Source organism: Podarcis gaigeae (assembly GCF_964106915.1).
Source record: "Podarcis gaigeae genome assembly, chromosome: 12".
In the NCBI taxonomy this organism is placed as follows: domain Eukaryota; kingdom Metazoa; phylum Chordata; class Lepidosauria; order Squamata; family Lacertidae; genus Podarcis; species Podarcis gaigeae.
The window spans coordinates 23,611,140-23,630,357 of record NC_139688.1 but is presented as its reverse complement, the minus strand read 5'-3'; the positions used below and the strand labels follow the sequence as shown (position 1 = coordinate 23,630,357).

The window sequence follows — 19,218 nt, the reverse complement described above, 5'->3', positions numbered from 1 at the left end:
TTAAGTACTTAATTCGTTCCAGAGGTCCGTTCTTAACCTGAAACTGTTCTTAACTTGAAGCACCACTTTAGCTAATGGGGCCTCCTGCTGCTGCTGCGCCACCGGAGCATGATTTCTGTTCTCATCCTGAAGCAAAGTTCTTAACCTGAAGCACTATTTCTGGGTTAGCGGAGTGTGTAACCTGAAGCGTATGTAACCTGAAGCGTATGTAACTTGAGGTACCACTGTAATTAGATTATGCGCCTGATAAGGCTGTCACCTCTTCAGGTGACAGGTTCTCCTGTGACCTGTATCGGTCAGTGTGGGGTGACAAGGGTGGAGGCTGATTGGAAGGCAGGTGGGCGTGCATAGGTGGGAGTGAGCCTATGATTGGCAGGAATGAGGTGAAGGAGACAGGAGGGTCATCAGAGAGAGCCCCCTGGTCCCGAAAGATGTGCCAGAGGCCTCTGGGAGGAGGGTTTGTGAAGTGAGGCAAGTGAGGGTGAGGTGAAGGTATTTCACTCTTCCTGACGTTTTTTCATCCAGAGAGAACTCTGGATTGTAAACACCATCTGAATCTGGAGGGGTGTGGGCATGCACTCAGCTTCTGCAGACGTTTTGTGCTGGGGGGAGGTCAGCAAGCTTTGCAGCTTCCGTGTTGGGCTTGCCGTCCTTACTTGGGAAAGAAAAAGAAAAGGCTCTACTGGAAATCTTGCTTCCAAGTAGACCCCGGTACTACTGGGCTGCACATCTTTCCTTTCCGAGAAGTGCAATAAAACAGATAGGGAGCTGCGCTCAGCTCTTTCACTTTCTCTCCCCCCCCCCACACACACACCACAAACGCTGTACACTTTGTTGTACTGTGTTGCAAAAGTGAGATGCAGTCTCTGAAAATTGCTTAGTGATGGGTATTAGAAATAAGGAAATCTAAAACGTAAAGAAACATTCAAACCCATTGTGGTGTAGGATGCTTCCTATTTTTGTCCCTCTCACCCTCAATTCAGCTGTTAAACTAAGTTGGCGGTCCTTGATAATTTCAAATTACTTAAGAATCATCAGCCAAATGATTGTTATGAATGTGGGAGCAGGAAGACTCCCCCACAAAAAAATCCAAGAAATTAATAAATGTCAGAATCTAGATATTTGGAGTACTGATGTAGAATATAATGCCCCTCTTTTCATTAGGGGGACGTTGGAGGGTATATTATTGACTGTTCTGCAGTCTGTGGACCACCTGAATAAAGCCTGTGGACCACAAGTGCTCTGTACACCACAATTTGAGAACCTCTGTTGTTAGGCTAAAGATCCTTACCTGAATCCAGGTGCATAGGCCTCACAGACCATCCACACAAAGCAACATCTTATGCACGAAGGGGTTTGGTTAGAAACCCTTGCTAAAATGAAGGGGAAGGAACAGTCATTCTAGCAGGGGATTCAAATGTGAAGCCTTTCCTCATTCATTCCTTTTAGCAGGAGACTTCGGGACTTCAAAGCACCTTGCACCTGATCTCATTATGATACCAGATGATTGGCAGGTAGGCAGCACTACCCACCTGCCAAATATGACCCACAGAGCTGATCCTGATAAGGATCTGGCCCAAGGAACCAAAAGGGCTCCCTACAATTTATAACTTTATTACAAGCAAATTCAGTTATTTCTAGGGATTTTTAAGTGCAATATTAGTTTTGGACATTCATACAATGATCTGTAAAAGTATGTGTGCATTATTCCTCTCTTACATTTGATGAATTAAACCAGAGAGTTATCTTGGTCAAGACTGAAATGCAATGAATATAGTAGAAGGGCTATTTTCCCCCCTTCCCTTGGCCTCCCACTTGTACAGTCCAGATGTCTCTCTCCCCAAATGTTTTTCCTAAAAGAATGTATGCAGCTCATGTGCCTCAGCTAAGGAGAATTATTTCATGGGATGGCATGAGAAATGAGGACTTTGTAGTAGCTGCTTTTGGATTAAGTTGTCCTCAGATTTATAAATTATAAGTGTTTTCTGGGGACGCGGGTGGTGCTGTGGGTAAAACCTCAGTGCCTAGGACTTGCTGATCATATGGTCGGCGGTTCGAATCCCCGTGGCGGGGTGAGTTCCCGTCGTTCAGTCCCAGCTCCTGCCCACCTAGCAGTTCGAAAGCACTCTTAAGTGCAAGTAGATAAATAGGTACCGCTTTATAGCGGGAAGTTAAACGGCGTTTCCGTGTGCTGCGCTGGTGCTGGCTCGCCAGCTGCAGCTTCGTCACGCTGCCCGGAAGTGTCTTCAGACGGCACCAGCTCACGGCCTCTAGAGCGAGATGAGCGCGCAACCCTAGAGTCGGACACGACTGGCCCATACGGGCAGGGGTACCTTTACCTTTACCTTTACCTTTTAAGTGTTTTCTACGAAAAGAATCGCACACTCATTGCACCTCACTGCATTAGGCGCTTTTGAACGACAAGTGTTTTCCAAAGAAACTGAGGGTGTGGCTTATGACATACATGCAAGTCTGTTCTGAAAAGATCAGTGAATGAAAAAAGTAACTTTTGGATGTGATGATGCATAATACTGGCTGCCCTCTGGTCAAACAGGATAGGTGATCCACAATTCCTTTGTTTTTTAAGTGGTTACAGGGGTTGGTGACTTGATGAGGCTGCAGCATAGTTTGAACCCTTCCCCCTTAGCCACACCATCAATTTATTAGCTTGGTTGGATGGAGTAAAATTAAAATCCAGGTGCAGTATGGGTACCTGTTTTACCCCTTTGTTGTGTTCAATAGCAGGTTCGGTAGCATTTAAGTCATTGAAAAAGTATATGGGGAGTTAAACTCGCCTCTGTCAGCACAATCACCAAATTAAGATCCCACCCCGCTGCTGCTTTTAACAAGAGAGAGAGAGATCTAACCCTATCATGTCTAGTTTAGCCCCAAGGCTTGTTTGCCAAATTCAGGTTGCTGTTGCCCTTTTTCATCACAGAGTGAAGACAAGAAACTGAACTCAGCCATGGGTTGGGTAGGAGAAGTGGGGAAGACTAAGTTCATTGCCAAATGACCATCTCACAATCATTATCACTGCAAGCACCATCAGAAGCCTCCACCAGTATTTCTGAAGCTCTTTTGAGGGATCCTTTTCGGTCTGTCCTTGGAAAATACAACTGCTCTAAGGAATATGAAGAAAGAAGGTGGATAGCTGATCACCCTCCCCATCTCTGAAGAGGCCAAGTACTATATTTTTGTGACTTGTGTCTGACAACTAAGAGTGGTGGGTGGGTCACACAAGTAGAAGAGTAGAGCAAGACAACAATGCGGAATCCGAGGGGAAACAAATCATTCCAGTTGAAAACAAAATCTGATTAAGCCGTTAACTTTCAGCTAAAGAAAATCAATGTGTGTCAAGCTGGTTTTCTTGGGCTATATCTATCGTGCCACAGAAAAGAAAGAATCACAGATTTTTGTTTCTAGGGACGCATGCATGTGTTATGTACAGATGTGTGCATGGAAGTGGTTACAAGTTCATATAACCTGAAATTCTAAAACATACACTTATGGCAGTGCTTCCAAATCCTCCTTATTTTGCCTTTATCATGCAAAAACTAGAGAGGTCCACTTTGCTCCTTGATAATATGTTCCATTTTATTTGGATGGGGTCCATATAGCCTCTGCTTTCCTTTGCCTTTTGGAGCAGTCTTCAGCATCCTTTGTTTTGGAAAAGAATGTCTCGTAGAAGCCAGATAATACAAGCACTTTTCTTTAATTTTCTTCTTTGTCTGTGTGTCTCTCATATTAAAAAGCCAGACTGAATTTAAACCATCAGGGATTTTTTTTTCCCCTTCTTCTCCTGCAATTGACATTTCAGCTCCCTCTGGAATTAATTCTGAATCCTTTGCCATTAAGAGTCATGAACAAGATTAGCATTCAAATTTGGGCTTTTAAAACAAAATGTTTGAATACATTGAACACTCCTTTCTCTCTGCTGCGTATTTACACATGAACTGGAACAAAAATACCGGTTCTGAAAGAGGCACGCTATGTTAGCTCAAAAGACATGTATAAATAGTTGCAGCTGAGTGAGAAAGGTAGGAACCCTATTGTTTCAGCTCCATCAGCCATCTTGGACTATTTCTCTTTATTTTAATAATAATCTACAAAGGATTTTGCAACCTTCTCTGGCAAGATGCCAGGCACTCGATTCTCCTGACTATCATGACGTACTCTCAGTATGCAGATCCTGACCATGATCAACACATACAGATCAGAGGGTTTAACTGGGGAAAAACTTGTGCCCTGATGCTTTGAAAAAGGGTAACATTACAATGTACTTGCAGCTATGACTTTGGCTCCTTAGTTGCTGGCAGCTCCTCCTGAACAAACTGTACTGAAACAAATAGGAGCTATGCAAAAACACAGCAATGTCCAGGATAAATTCACCCCGGTGGAGCTGGTTTTAGAGATCATACTCCACGATTTCGCCATGGGGAGATCAGGGCAGCAGGAGGGATATATTTCTGTATCATCCAATACCAAGGTCCAGAGTGTGGCAACATGAGTATGCGCCTTTTCTGTAGTGGCTCCCTGTTTGTGGAATGCTCTCCCCAGGACGGCTCATCCAGTCACCTTCCTTATATATACTTAGGCCCCAGGCAAATACATTCCTCTTCAACCAAGCCTTTGGCTGATTAATATTCTACAGCCTTTTAAATGTGTTTTTTTTGGGGGGGGGTTATTGTTTCTGTTTTAACATTTTATTTGTGTTTTTATCTTGTGAACTACCACTCTGTGATCTTTTGATGAAGGGCGGTACATAAATTTAATACATAAATAAAAATAAATCTCTGATCCTGCTGCCACAGCTACAATCAAAAGATTGTAAAGGTAAAGGACCCCAGATGATAAAGTCCAGTCAAAGGCAACTATGGGGTTGCGGCGCTCATCTCACTTTCAGGCCAAGGAAGCTGGCGTTTGTCCACGGACAACTTTCCAGGTCATGTGGCCAGCATGACTTAACCGCTTCTGGTGCAATGGGACACCATGATGGAAACAAGAGCGCACAAAAACGCCGTTTACCTTCCCGCAGCAGCAGTACCTATTTATCTATTTGCACTGGCATGCTTTCGAACTGCTAGGTTGGCAGAAGCTGGGACAGAGCAACGGGAGCTCACCCCGTCGCAGGGATTTGAACTGCTGACCTTCTGATCAGCAAGCCCAAGAGGCTCAGTAGTTTAGACCACAGCACCACCTGTATCCCAGGGCTAGAATAGACCTTCACTTACCCTATTCTAGCATGGGCACCCTGAAACTGCCTGTCAAAGTGACACATATTTCACTACTACAAAGGAAATATCTTTGCCATGGAGTGTTGTGGCTTTGAAAAGTTTCTGATTAATATCATGCATACATAGTAGCAGCTTTAATATTTTATTTCAGTGCCATTGTATGTTATGCAGAATATGTAAATGTTACAACTACTTGACATCAACCAAAATGTGAACTAGGTTGCATAGGTTAGTACTTCAGGCAGCAGAAGAATGTTGCTCTAGTCCACTGAAGCATTGAGATTCACAGTGTACAGGGGCGGAAACAGGATTTAAAGCATTTCTAATAAAATATATTTTAATAGCTGGTGTTATCCTTTCGCATAACAAAAGCCAAATTATGCCAATGCATCATATGATCTCTTAAAATTACTCCCTTCCCCTGTTGAACTACAAAGTTTCATTAATAATTTTATACTCCCAAATAAAAGTACAATTTTGCAAATTAACTCAGTATATGCATTTTTAAGCAAACGTACAAACTAAGCAGTTTTGTTATTTGTTTTTTTTTATAAATTGCAAAAAGTAGATGAGTTCCACATCATGCTAACCAAATACAGTCAGAAAAAAATGATTTCCTGTGGTTTAGAGACATGTACTTTGCAATACAGATTTGTAATGATACAGCAGATAATTTATGATCTCTCTAAATAAAATGTTTCTGTTGCAACTTGATTACATCATAAATACAATATGCAATTTCTATATATTGGACAAAAAAAGCATATGAAATTCATTTGAACATCCTGTAAGTAGTACAGGCAGTTTCAGAAGAAAATATAACTCCAAATATTTATCCCAGGGGGATTCAAAGTTTGAGGTGCTTGGAGGCACATTCGTGCTTCAGAAAGACCCATATACAGAGCTAAAGTTCTTCTTGCTCTTTTTCATATGAAGATGATTTCATGAGTTTGGCCATTATGAATTGTTATGTTTTTGCTGGAAGAACAATCAGAGACTTAACAAAAAGGTCTCAGCATTCCTCAGTGACCCTAATCATCTGACTATGATTGCCAAATCTTGAAATCACAAACTCTAGCAACTGGGCTGGGTCTCAGATTAGAACTCTCTGGCCAGAGACAGGAAAATAGAGCAAGTCTGGTAATCAAACCTCAAAACTGGCACAGTATTCACTTAAGGATTACAGCTTTACAAGAGAAAGAGTAATGGCCCTTCCTCTCATTGTTCCAGCAACTGGCCCTGAAACAAGCAACCTTGTCAGGCTCGTTTTATGGTGTTTGAACCAAAGTTTGGGGAACAGAGAGACAGCTTGAAACAAGTCTGAATTTGGAAAGAGTTGCAGGCAAACAGGGGCAGAAAACCTGAGGAATTTTAGCTACAGTTAGCTAAAACTGAGCTGCAACAGTTTTTTATCTGGGAATCTGGTGCAGAATTTGTAATTGTGCAGTCTGCAATAGAATCTGATTCCTTCCAACATCTGATGCATGTTCCCTCGTTGGAAAAAAAGCATACCTCTGTAAGCTAGAAGTGAAGAATTTGCGGCCCTGCAGATGTTGTTGGTCAATGGTCAGGGGTGATGGGAGTTGGAGTCTAGCAACATCTGGAGGGTGACTGGTTCCCCATGCCTGCTTCTGGACTTACTGTCATTTGGGATAGGGGGAAACATATTGCAGAATATGAAGCTGCCTGACACTAAGAAAGATACTTGATCCATCTAAACCAGTGCTGTAATTGGAAGCAGTTCTTCAAATTCTCAGGCACAACTTTCATACCTGGAATTCTTTTAATCGCAGTTGCAAACTATAGAACCTGGACCCTTCATAAAAACCATGTGCTCCATAATGAACAGTTCTTTCTTCCAAGCAGTATTTTACACTAAAAAATATATTCTTGGGCCAACAGCAGTATATGAAGCTCTGGCTACATGCATCACTTTCATCTCCTTGTCTATCTCCTACCTCTGAATCTCAGCCTAGAGAAGAATTGGCAAGGCATTGTTAAGAGCTTCATAATTTTAATTCAGAAGTTTGCATTTGTTAGCAGAAAACACTGCTAGGTTGGAAGAGTTCAATGCTACTGATTCAGCTATTTAATTATTAACTAAAGTTTACCCAGTAAGTTTACCCAGTAGTTAATGGTATAATGTCATTTCTAACACCTAAAATCTAACAGCTCTTATTAACTAATGGCTAAACTACATTCTTCCCAACTTCTGTGTTTGCAATTGTTTTAGAAAGAAGAATAAATTTCAGGTATTGTCCAGTACAAGGTGAAACACCCAAAAAAATTAAAAATGTATTTCACCTCTCTAGAAAATGTCTTCTTAAGTTGAGCACATTGAATTCAAGTTTTCAAAAGGATACTTTTTATGTAGCCTCATTTTGAGGTGGTGGAATTCAATTATGAATGTGCACAGTGGGGATTATAAGGGCTACATATACATTATTAGACAGCCTTTGCCAACCTGCAGCTGCCTTCCTGATCATTGGCCTTGCTGTCTAGAGTTGATGGGCATTGTAGTCCACAACATCTATAGGACAGCAGGCTGAGGAAGGCTCTTATAGCATAGTTGCCACTGGAATCCATTTCTGTGTGGCAGAGTTTAATCTGAAGGCTGCAGTATTTGGAAGTACCCATCTGCACCACGACTTTATGAGGGAGGTGGTGCATGAGTTTCCATGTGATTTGTGGGTTTTCCACAAATCTGAGTCACTAAATAAGTGCCACAACCCTATGAACAATCCACAATAGGTGAGATCCAGTGGCAACCACACTACTTGTGTATGAAACTGTATGAAACTGCATTCATTTATATGCAGCATGGTGCACCAGCTCAAAAACCGCATTAAAGATTTGAATAAATGCCATAAACATTTTGCAGTGGGACAGTTCTCTTTGAAAAACAATTACCAGTACCTTGTTTCAGGGTCTTTTTAAAATTACAACAGGCAAATAAAGATGGCATTCATCCTTGCAATTTAATATCACATGTAATAATATCACAGACTGCATATGCATGTTGTTTGCACAAATATGGGTATTGCAGACAATTTCCTTTACTTAATGAGAAACTATTTTGACAGTGTTGCTTGCCAACATGGAGGTGGTTGAATGAAGGGACTGAAAGTGCAAGTAGATAAATAAACCACTGCTCTGGTTCGCCAGAAGCAGCTTAGTCCTGCTGGCCACATGACTCGGAAGCTGTACGCCGGCTCCCTCGGCCAATAAAGCGAGATGAGCACTGCAACCCCAGAGTCGGCCACGACTGGACCTAATGGTCAGGGGCCCCTTTACCTTTACCTTACAACAATATCAGCATAAGGTAAAGGTAAAGGTTTCCAGGGCAAAACTCGTCACATATAAACTGAATTGGCATGATCTCATGAGTAGATTGGTCCATCTCATCTTGTGAACACTTGAATCAGGCATGACAGTCTTTTTATTAACATCAATCTGAAGTCCATGCTCTGGCCCAATGAATAGCTAAATGGCCTGAACTGCCCTGGTCAAACTGAGGCCATTCTATGGCTACCACTCTCACAGAAAAATGGCCAGGAGACAAAACAGCTGTTGGTCTAATGGAAAAAAATGGTTTATTTTCCTTCTCTTGGGTAAAACAGAATAATAGAACTTCTGTACTTATGAGTTACTTACTATGTTTGAGATGTTATGCTAGAGACATTGTCCTCTGACATCTGAGAACAAAACTCTCTAAAAGCAGTTTAAATATACTTCCCTTAGACAATTAAAAAATAATAATATGCACAATACAATGGACGCAGCATACCTTCAAAGGTCAACTTCAGTAATTCATACCATTAGCAAAATACATTGTAGCCCTTAGACACCAATCTATGTAAATAACAATCTATTTAAAAAACATCTTACTTGGGGGTTAACATTTCCCTCTCTCTGACCTGGATCTTTTTTTAAACACACATACACCCTCACCAGTCCTGATTTTATTTGTATGGAGGGAAAACAAGAGATAAATGGTCATAAATATCCATACTTTGAGTACCTAGAAAAATATATTCTTCCCATACCTCCCCTTTTCGTAATATGTTGGATACTATGAATGCAGAATGGAAGTAACTTATATTGGTACTGATTTTTATTTTTTATTTTTGCATAAACAATTAGGAATATGTCTCAGCAAATTTGTTTCCATGCACTACTTGCTGGGCTTGAAGAAATGCACTGGTTCAGGGGATAAATTCTGACAACTAAACTCATTGTATTTCCCTTTTGCTCTTTCATTTTTTTTACCTTGTGTTAATAATAATTGGCTTGATCCAAACATTCCCTTCAACTGACAGAATGCATCTTCCATCAAATGAGTCTTTCCATCAAAGGAAGGAAACCTTTGGACCCAACCCTATAAAGTTATTCACCAGTATTATCTTGTAATCCTTACAACAGCCCTTCAGTATTCGTCTCCACATTTGCAGATAAGGAACTGAGGTTGAGTGAGAGTGACTTAAGTAAGGCCAGCTTGTGGGAGAAGTGAGATTTGAATCAGGGGCTTTCCTGGTTCAAAGCTCAGCCTCTAATCCACTACACCACACCCGCTCTCACCAGCTCCTAAAAAGCTTAGGAACATCTAGCAAGTGTTTTGTGATCCAATGAGTATTAATTAGAAGTGATAAAGTAAGACAGCAGTGCAACTGATATAATTTTTTTTAAAGAAAACATTGGGAAATAATGGTTTTGTATTGCGGGAAGACAAAGTTTCTCAGGTGGATGCCATGCTTCAATTACTGAGTAAATCCTTGAGTTATATTCACAAAGCTAGAAATTTACTAAATATCTAATAATCTTTTTCTTGAACTAAGCCTCTGGGGGAAAAAATCACATTCTTTGCCAGTCAGGTCCCAAATCCAAGCCCCAATTCATGAAGTAACCCCTACCACCAATCCATTATACCAGAGATGGAAAACCTGTGGCTGTCCAAATGTGGCTGGACTCCAGTTCCCTTCATCCCTGACCAAAACATCTGGAAGGCTACATATTTGCCATCCCTGCACTGAACCATTACACGTAAAGGGTACAATTATATGTCATTGCAAAGTTCTCAGGACAGACCCTTACAACAACAACAACAACAAAATAGATATATGTGTTTTGAAGACAGTGCTTTGAAGACAGTAATTTCTATACAAACAGTGTTAATACAAGGGGAAATAGAAAAGGTTGGAATTAACAAAATAGAAAATGCACTCTAAAATTGTTTCTAACTGTGCAAAAAGGCACAGCTATTGTCATGGAGATCATTCACTACTGGTAGATTGGGAGGACTAACATGAATTGGGACTATGGATGAGAGAAAATGAAAGCTTCAGGGGAAAATACAGTAGACTGGACAGCTGTGTGTCAGGAAGTTACCGGCATTAAGTACAAGATACGTTTTGTTTAAGGCTGCCAGGCAGTTGTAAGCAACTTCTGAGCATGTCATTTATCACAACAACAAAAGATTTGTTCCGTTAACTTGGATTTTTAATTACTCGGACCTTAACACCAAGGTATAACCTCTTACAATTTCAAAGTCACACAATAAAAAATACCAGCTGCTTTGTGATTAAAACTTAAGTGGGAAATGCAGCCTACTGTAAAGGCAGAAACCTATCTGGGAGCTAATTAATAGAAACCTTTACATGATTACAAGCACCAGGTTTCCACCAACAAGTTTGTTTTTCTATATCTGTTTAAGCAGCACACTTTGGGAACTCAGTGCTTCTTGGACTTGTTAGAGGAATTGTGTGTTGACTTCCAGAAAGGAGCACTGATTGTTACATTAACAGGGAAGTAATGAAGATGTGGTCTTAAAAGTACGTTTGTAAAGCTTAAGTAAATCAAAATAAAGCTCAGAAGTACTAACGGTGAGTATTAATTAACAAACTCAATGTAATTTGCTGGAAGCATTCCAGTTTTCCCAGTTCTCTGAACAGTACCATACATCCAACCATCGTCAATTGGTTGCACATTGATGATGTAGTCACCATCCCTGAATGAAACTTCATCTTCATCTTGGGCACTATAGTCATACATTGCTCTATATGTTCTCTGTGAAAAGAAAGGAGAGGGGAGTCCATTAAACACAATTCACAGACCTTCCAACAAACCAGTCTCTACAAACCTACATTATATGTCACCAGCAATGCGGGTTGTATAGATCAGCAAACTTTCAAATTGCAAAGAAATTATTCTTCATGGAACTAGGGATAGTCTTGAGTATGCAGCCCTGAATGTTAGAAACACTTTTGAAATATGCATTGTCACTTGCCTGGTTGTCATAAAATAAGCTAAGTTATCCATATTTGGGGAGAATACCATTGGTATGAACTGGCACTTAAAAAGCACACAATATACCATATCAATTACACGTCACAATGCTCTATATCAGGCAAATTCAACGATCAACTATATTTGAGGAGGATTTTCACCCTTTTCCTGCCATTAATTGTATATAACCACACACATTACACATAGATATTTACACAATTGGAGTGGGGGGTGGGGAGAGAGATAAATTATTGTTGAGGAGGTTTTTAGATATTCACCATAAAGATGTGGTCACGTTTGCTAGCTAAACTTAGTGATCAGTCACGGAAGACAGTATTTCAAAATCTATTCTTAAGCCACCACAATTTACTAAATACATTTATGCCAACCTAAGTATGGGAGAATCACCTGTTGGGAGCCACCCAGATTGGCTGGGACAACCCACATGGGTGGCATTTTATTTTTGTTTTTATTTATTATTTTTATTCCACCCAAGATTCTATGAGCTTGTCCACACTTCTGCTTGTGCAGCTGCTTAAACCTGGTTTTTCTGCAGATATTTGTTCCAATTCAGCAGTAAAGAGTGGGTTTTCCCAGGGAAAATGGCAAGACAAATGAAAAACTGCTCAGATCCATGCCAAAAAAGTATGAGAAAAGTGGACATATGGATGGGTCCTATGATGCATTTTGCGGTGGAAATGCTTACAGCAATATTTCATTGTTTACAGAAAAGCTTTTAACTCAGAGTTTGAAGATCCAAACAATTTTACACATTTATTCACTGCTGTTCAAAGCAGTTTATGGTAGGTTTTTGGCAGTGTTTTAATCCATCATTCTTCATCAAGATGAGGTTGTGTTGTTTTTTTTAAGTGTCAGTTTCCAGCCATATGCCAGAAACATCAAGAGATATTTGGAATATCAAATACTGTATTAGAAGGTGTGGGAATGTGATTCTTTACTGTATCTTATGATTCTGGGACAGCCTTTGCCAACCTAATGCCCTCCAGAAGTTTAGGAATATGACTCCTATCAGCTCCAGACAGCATAGCCACCCTGTGAAAAACTTCTAAAACTTTTTAGAAGCTTATTATGATCTGGGTGTAACTGAGAAACAAAGCTCAAAGTTCTACATGTAATTACATAAGGCAGCTGTCAGGGGAAATCTCCAGCATAATTCAATTACAATGTAGTAATTTAGCTACTGCATAGATTGCAATATGTAATTGAGATTTGTACTCCTTTAAGGTCTTAAACAGGTCCCTTACCAAAAAAAAATTAAGTTTGCTCAGGTTAAGTTTAGAGAACATGTTTATAGCCCATGTGAAAAAGTGCAAGATAAAGGTGTTTTTTTTAAAACAGGCTCAGTTATAGAGGAAAGAGGGGAAATAATTGTGTTTGCAGGAGAGAGGCTGCTGTGAAAAGGATTAATTATTTAACTCAATACTCACCAAGGTAGCTGAATGTGGCTGTGAATGCATCGATCTCATAGACGACACGCTAGTCTGGTGCATGTAACCATATCCTTGGGGCTGACTTTGTTGATATGCCCCCGGAAGTACAGGGGCTGCATGGCAAAAGAAACATAAATGAATTACTACATACTATTGCTATGGTCATTCATTAAGTGAAGTGATGCTTTCTTCTCCCTCTACAACATCTGCAGGAGTTGGTTTCCTCAGTAGGAATTGGAGTAAGCAGAAATAACTTCTGTATACACAAAAAAGCTTGTCTTAGATAGAAAAACAAACTTTAAAAATTAGTGGGGGACTCCCCAAGCACACACTGACACCCCAAACTTGGTAGATGCAAGGAAAAGTGTAATTTACTCAAGGTTATATCTGAATCAAGAGAAAAGCAGCACAAATTTGCCCTGTAAGAGTGAACAAAAAAAATCAACAAAAACAAAGTTAAATGAAAACATTCTATAGTTAATGTCACATAGCACATTGTGTTGTCTACAATTCCACTTCAAAAGAGCTGCACCCCCTTGACTTTTTTATTCTATGAAGCAGTACTTGTTTACAATCTATGGCTACATACCCCAACATGAAAATCAAAGGTTGGTAGATTTGGTCCTGGCCTCACAACCTTCCTACATCTTGCTGATGTAGGACCCAGAGAGTCACAAGAGGTGCATTCACACCTCTCTTCGCAGACAGAGTTCACTTCAGCAGTAAAGGAAATTACTTCTGTGCTGTCTACACTACAAACGTAGTGGGCAGCAAACAACTCATATTCACTTTGGGACCAGGGTTTTGCTAAAACAGAAAGACATACAATCCTTCTACCAAACAAGCAATTTTATTAACCTAGAACACAACAATGGACACAGATACAAGCTGCTATTATATTAGGTGGGGGAAAACAATTGTTATCAAGGGATCCAAAAGCGCATCAAAAGGTTTCCAAATTCTCTGACCCAAAGTAGGATATCTGTTCCCAAGTTCTTTGGATGTAGGTTAAACCAGGGGTAGCCAACATAGCTACTTCCAGATGTTGTTGGACTCTGTTTCCATCATCTCTAAGCATTGGCCATATTGGATGGGGCTGGTGGGAGTTTGTGTCCAACAACATCTGGAAAGCACCACATTGGCTACCTCTGGATTAGATATTATGGAGACATGAGGATGCTATCATTTGGGCACCAGTGGGCCCAGTCCTCCCCATTCCTGCAGAAGGATCTAGGTTGCCCTTCTAAAAGTGGAGTGACATTGTGTTGTGATTTTCTCTTCCTCCATTTATTGATTGGGTAAAAACAAACACAAAGGTGGCCAGTATATTGGTCCATATGAAACAAATGTCCTACATCTGCTGTTGGGTTATTGGGACCAACCAAAATGTCACAAAATAGTAGCAATAGTAGCTTTTGAGTTGTGGAGAACATTTTATCAGGCAAGATGTTGCCCAAAGCAGCAGGAGTGGGGGACGGTGATGGGGAAGGACAAAAATTAGCCTACGTTTTATAGTCACGAGGTCAGGGAGAAAGATATCCCTGGCATATCCTACGCTAAGGATATGTCTCTTTAAGACACACAACTTCTCTAGTATCATTTTCCTTTTAAGCAGGGATGTCATGTCTTCCCAAATACTTTTTCATCTGCAACCTGAGCAACTGATTGGAAGATGTGAGTAAGTAGTGAAGCTGAGAAATTTATGCAGTAATGAACACTAATCTCCGTTTCCTGTATGCATGCAAATCAGTATGTGCAACTCAGGCCCACATGCAGCTAAACTTACTGGTTGCACTGAACAATTATCACTCTAAAGAACATTTGCACAAGTGGCCATTATTTCTTTGCTCCCCACCTGCAATTCTATACAGACCCAACATTCCGCTCCTGTACGCAAGACAACCCTATGTCTGTGAGTTCTAGGCATTCAAAGGTTAGCTAGATCTTTCATGGTTTTTTGTTTGTTTGTTTGTTTGTTTGTTTTTGTGTTTGTTTGTTTGTTTGTTTGTTTGTTTGTTTGTTTTTGAGGCGTCCTCCTGCCTTTTGCCTTTGATCGCTTAGACCTAATGAAAACTTTCTTAAACTTAGTAGGTCACACACTACATACATGTGCCCACAGGGATGTTGCAGGAAAGCAAGGAGTCCTGCTCCCAAAGAGATGCAGAGATGCTGGCTGAATGTTCCATTGCCCAGGGCAAATAACAGGCTCAGAGTACTCCTACCCGAGGGTGTGCAAGTCACAGGCAGCACTATACCTGGCCCCATCCTAAGGCAGCTCAGCAGGAAGGAACTACTTGTCAATTCATCACAGTCCATTTTAGCCTCAGTTCCAAAGAGGAGTTTGGCACAAAAAGTGGCAATGTTGCATCATGCGGTATAAGCTGCAGATAATACTACCAAGGATGTGTAGAGCCTTCCGCATCCCAGTAGACTGCATAACGTCTAACCTTGATGCTAGGCAGTCAATGCTGGATTTGGTTCATGAAGAGTCCCTCGTGGTGGAGGGATCATCACTGCAGGTGTCCTTATTTAACCTTGCCCTATAGATATTATTTTATCTATTGCTCAAGACCTTTCTATCCCGCCTGCCTGAAGTCCTATTGACATTCCCATTCCGATGGTATAAACCTTGTGTAAAAAAAGAAGAATTTTTAAAGATCGTTGGTCTTTCCAAGACAGAATACTTTACCATGCAAAACCTTTTTAATTATATGAGCTCTTTCCCCACGCAGTAAAATCTTCCCCATTTTTCCAAAAAATAACAAAGCCATTACAAATTGCTAGGTTTTTACACATGGTTAAATAAGCAAACAATAACAAAAGACTGCTGTATCATAAAAGCTCCTTGCTCCATTAAGTATGATTAAAAAGTGGTTTGGTTTTAATTATCTACTCAACTAGAAAATCTGATGGAATCTTAACTTTGCTTTTATGAGTTACTTTCTTTTCACTATGCATCTCAACAGGAAATGCACTGAAATGAACCATGAAGTATATATAATCTAATTGTATAATAGTTGCAAAATCATAAAGCCTGGAAAGTAACAATTTGAACAAAGAGATCCTTTGATCTACAAAACCATTCATAAAATATTCTAATATTAGAACCTACTAAACAGGCCAACTAGAAACCCTTTATGTGTCTGAATGGGGGAATGTTTGCCGCTTTATTACATAAATGCACACAGATTCCATTAGGCTGAGAAGTCTTGCCTACCCAACCCCTTTTGCTGATGTATAGGTAGCTCTTAAAATATCATATACAAGATGCACCATCCATGGGACCACAATGCAGTCACTACATTAATGGAAACACGTGTACTATTATATATATTCAAAATTCTGTGGTAGCCCCCCTAACTGTGAAAAGTTCTCTCAGGATGGTTTTATTCTCCTTAATTTCATTGCAATGTTGGTTTTTGGCACTTTTTATAATTTTGCATTCCTTTGTATTTGTGCCTTACAACAAAGAGATACTTCTCAGACTTAGTTTACTGGAACTGCAAAACATTTGATAGTGGCTGGATCTCTCTCATATATATTCATGTGTGTGTGTGTGTGTGTGTGTGTGTGTGTATTTGAATCGCAACTTATGTCAACTACAACTGAAGAAAGATATTCAGGACTTTACAGAAATGTAGTAAGCAAGATAACTCATTATGGGAGAGGACCTTCTTTTCAGATTAACACATTTATTTTAAAATTGGTGTTTCATAATAAAAAATACATAGTTTATCACTAAAGGGCTTGAACTTGGCAAATTTCAGAGACCCAAATATTAAATTCCAAATAAGAAACACATAGTTGTCAGATGCTAATGGGAGCGCTAAAGCTATTCAGTTTTAAGACAAAATACCTCCCTGAAATGACAAGGCATAGTTTAAATGGTCTGGAAATATAGTCAAGAAGAATAGAAGATTGCAATGAATATTTCATAGACATATTTAAGTGTAATGCAAAATCCACTTTAAAGCACAGACACAACAACAAGCATGCTTATTAAGCTCTCCATGTATATTCATTTACGGAAATGGTTGGCAACTTCGTTCAGAACACTGGCATGAAGATCGAGTGAGCTGGGACTTTGCCAACATATACCAGAATTCCAATAAAAGCATGCAAGAAACACGGGGAAGCCTGAACTATCAGTCTACAAGTCTACAAGTTGCCCTGTGATAATGTGTGTTAAGAATGTAAGGATGTGATTTACAGTGGAGCACAAACCTTTAATTTAAATGATCAGGGGCCCTGCAATTGAACACAATAGCAGAAAGCATAAAATAATTCAAGACTTGGGTACTTGCCCCTCTCAGTCACTTAGATGCTGTGTACTCCTACAAAATACCCAACACAATACAGAATACACACATAGACAGACAAACACATATGGTATGGGTGTGCGGGTGTGTGTGTGTGTAGGACTGAGCAACATGACTGCTTGTAACACTGTGCTGGCAACCTAAATCAACTAAAACATTGCACCTCTTGCTGTGTAATAGCAGCACAAATCAGTCACGTGGCAAAGACCATGAACACCTTTCAAACACAATTGACCAAAACTACATTAGACAGCCGTGGTCTCTATGTTCTCCTCACACTTTCCAATGAGCTTGTACTTGGGACAAAGGCAATAAATAGACTGACCCTCTTCCTCCTCCCACCTCCCCACTTAAAATCACATATTTGAAGTTATTTGCACTCTACACAGCTGAAGTCAAAGGTGGACGAGCTTCATTAAAATAAAAAAAATATTTTATTTAACAAGTATGTTAATAGCTAACCAAGAAGAGACATTAAGACCTGTGAATCAAACACTACATGCAAAAAACCAAACAAACAAAAATCTTACTGGCTATCTCAAGGCCTCTTTGACATTAATAAAAATACTTCTCTCACACAGCTGTTTGTTTACTGGGCAAACAAGGGTTGCTGAGTTACCCTGGAGATGTGCAAGGAAACAGGCACACTGTGACTGTTAATCAGAAGGGACCAGAGGACATCTATGGGTACCTCCTTCGTTAGATGGCCTTGTTACCTCACTGGAACAAGAAAACATAGAGCCCTCTGATTTGTCATCTCCAACGCCAGAAGTACTGGTAGAACGGAAATGCTGTTTACTGTAACGTCTTGCTTTTTCTACGAGGGGAAACACAATACTGCAGTAAATAGCTATAGGACAGACGAGTAAAGTCAGAGAGAGCTTCTTTATTTGTTTGTTTTTATTCAAATAACAGGGCTGACAACTTGGGTACTTCCCATGCCAGCAACATCTTGTGCAAAGCTGCCCCAAGATACTAATAACTGGAATCCATGAGCTCACTAAAATGTGCAAGTAGGGAAAACTGTTCGCACAGGAATGCCGCTATTGGATTCTGGCTAGGGCCACGCACGGACTGTTCCCACAAATACTGGTACAGCTGCGACCAGTGGTGCCAACTTGAATACAGTATTAGGAAAGCCAGGTAAGCCCCACCCCGCATAATCAATCACATGACGTGACTTGTGCACACCATTTGAATGGCAATGTCCGTCAACTTGGGGAGGGAAGCCCCCTCAAATATTTTATTGGTGGGGGTGAAGGGACCTTGGCCTCTAAGAGCTGGGCTCCTATGGCTGTGACATAAGACATTTTACTGCCCAAAGGAAATTGTGTTGCTTAGCCTTAAGAGGAACTATGCAGAAACTTGCTGTAATGTGGATTATAACTCCCCTATGATCCTCAGGTGAAGAGCGCTGTAGAATTTGTGTGTGTGTGTGTGTGTGTGTGTGTAAAATTATGGCAGCAAGCAGATTATATTTAGTTATTCCGTTATTTAAAGGATACAATGGATAGCTCATGGAGGCTATGTGTTGTCCTTTTTGAGATGTGGTATTAAATGGTTTGCATATAACCACAGAATCTAGGGAGCTGATAGAAAACCCACAAGACCTATCACCAACTTTAAATTGCGTTCTGGATCTTTCTATAAGCCAAGCCATGTGATCCATAGCAAAAATTAAACTAACCATTGTCATGATATTAAATAAATTTCATAATTGGAATAAACATCCAGTGCTAGTAGTGGGCATTAGATCTGCAGCCTTTAGGCCTGTCCAGACATCAGTAAATTGCCTCAGGGAACGCAAGCATGTGGAGTAAACGAAGCCTCACTCAGTGAATTAGTGTACAGGCCAATGACAATTCACATGAATGCGGCCACCCCATTAAAAAAATTGCATCTGTGCTCACACAAATCAGTTCTGAAAAGCAG

At 40.3% G+C, this 19,218-nt stretch overlaps 1 protein-coding gene across 11 annotated transcripts in view; it reads right to left on the bottom strand.

Moving 5' to 3' along the window:
• Positions 1 to 5,362: 5,362 nt before the first annotated feature.
• NEBL (nebulette) overlaps positions 5,363 to 19,218 on the bottom strand; it is a 176,013-nt gene continuing 162,157 nt past the window's right edge. For 7 of the 11 annotated variants that reach the window (XM_083704730.1, XM_083704729.1, XM_083704733.1 and 4 more), the window contains 3 exons: positions 17,978 to 18,103; positions 12,965 to 13,080; positions 5,363 to 11,297 (listed from right to left, as the gene is read on the bottom strand). In XM_083704730.1, coding sequence (XP_083560856.1) covers positions 11,121 to 11,297; positions 12,965 to 13,080; positions 17,978 to 18,103 — 419 coding nt within the window. In that variant the 3' untranslated portion in view covers positions 5,363 to 11,120. The remainder of the gene's footprint in view (positions 11,298 to 12,964; positions 13,081 to 17,977; positions 18,104 to 19,218) is intronic. The other 4 variants (XM_083704731.1, XM_083704737.1, XM_083704735.1 and 1 more) reach the window with 1 other exon arrangement.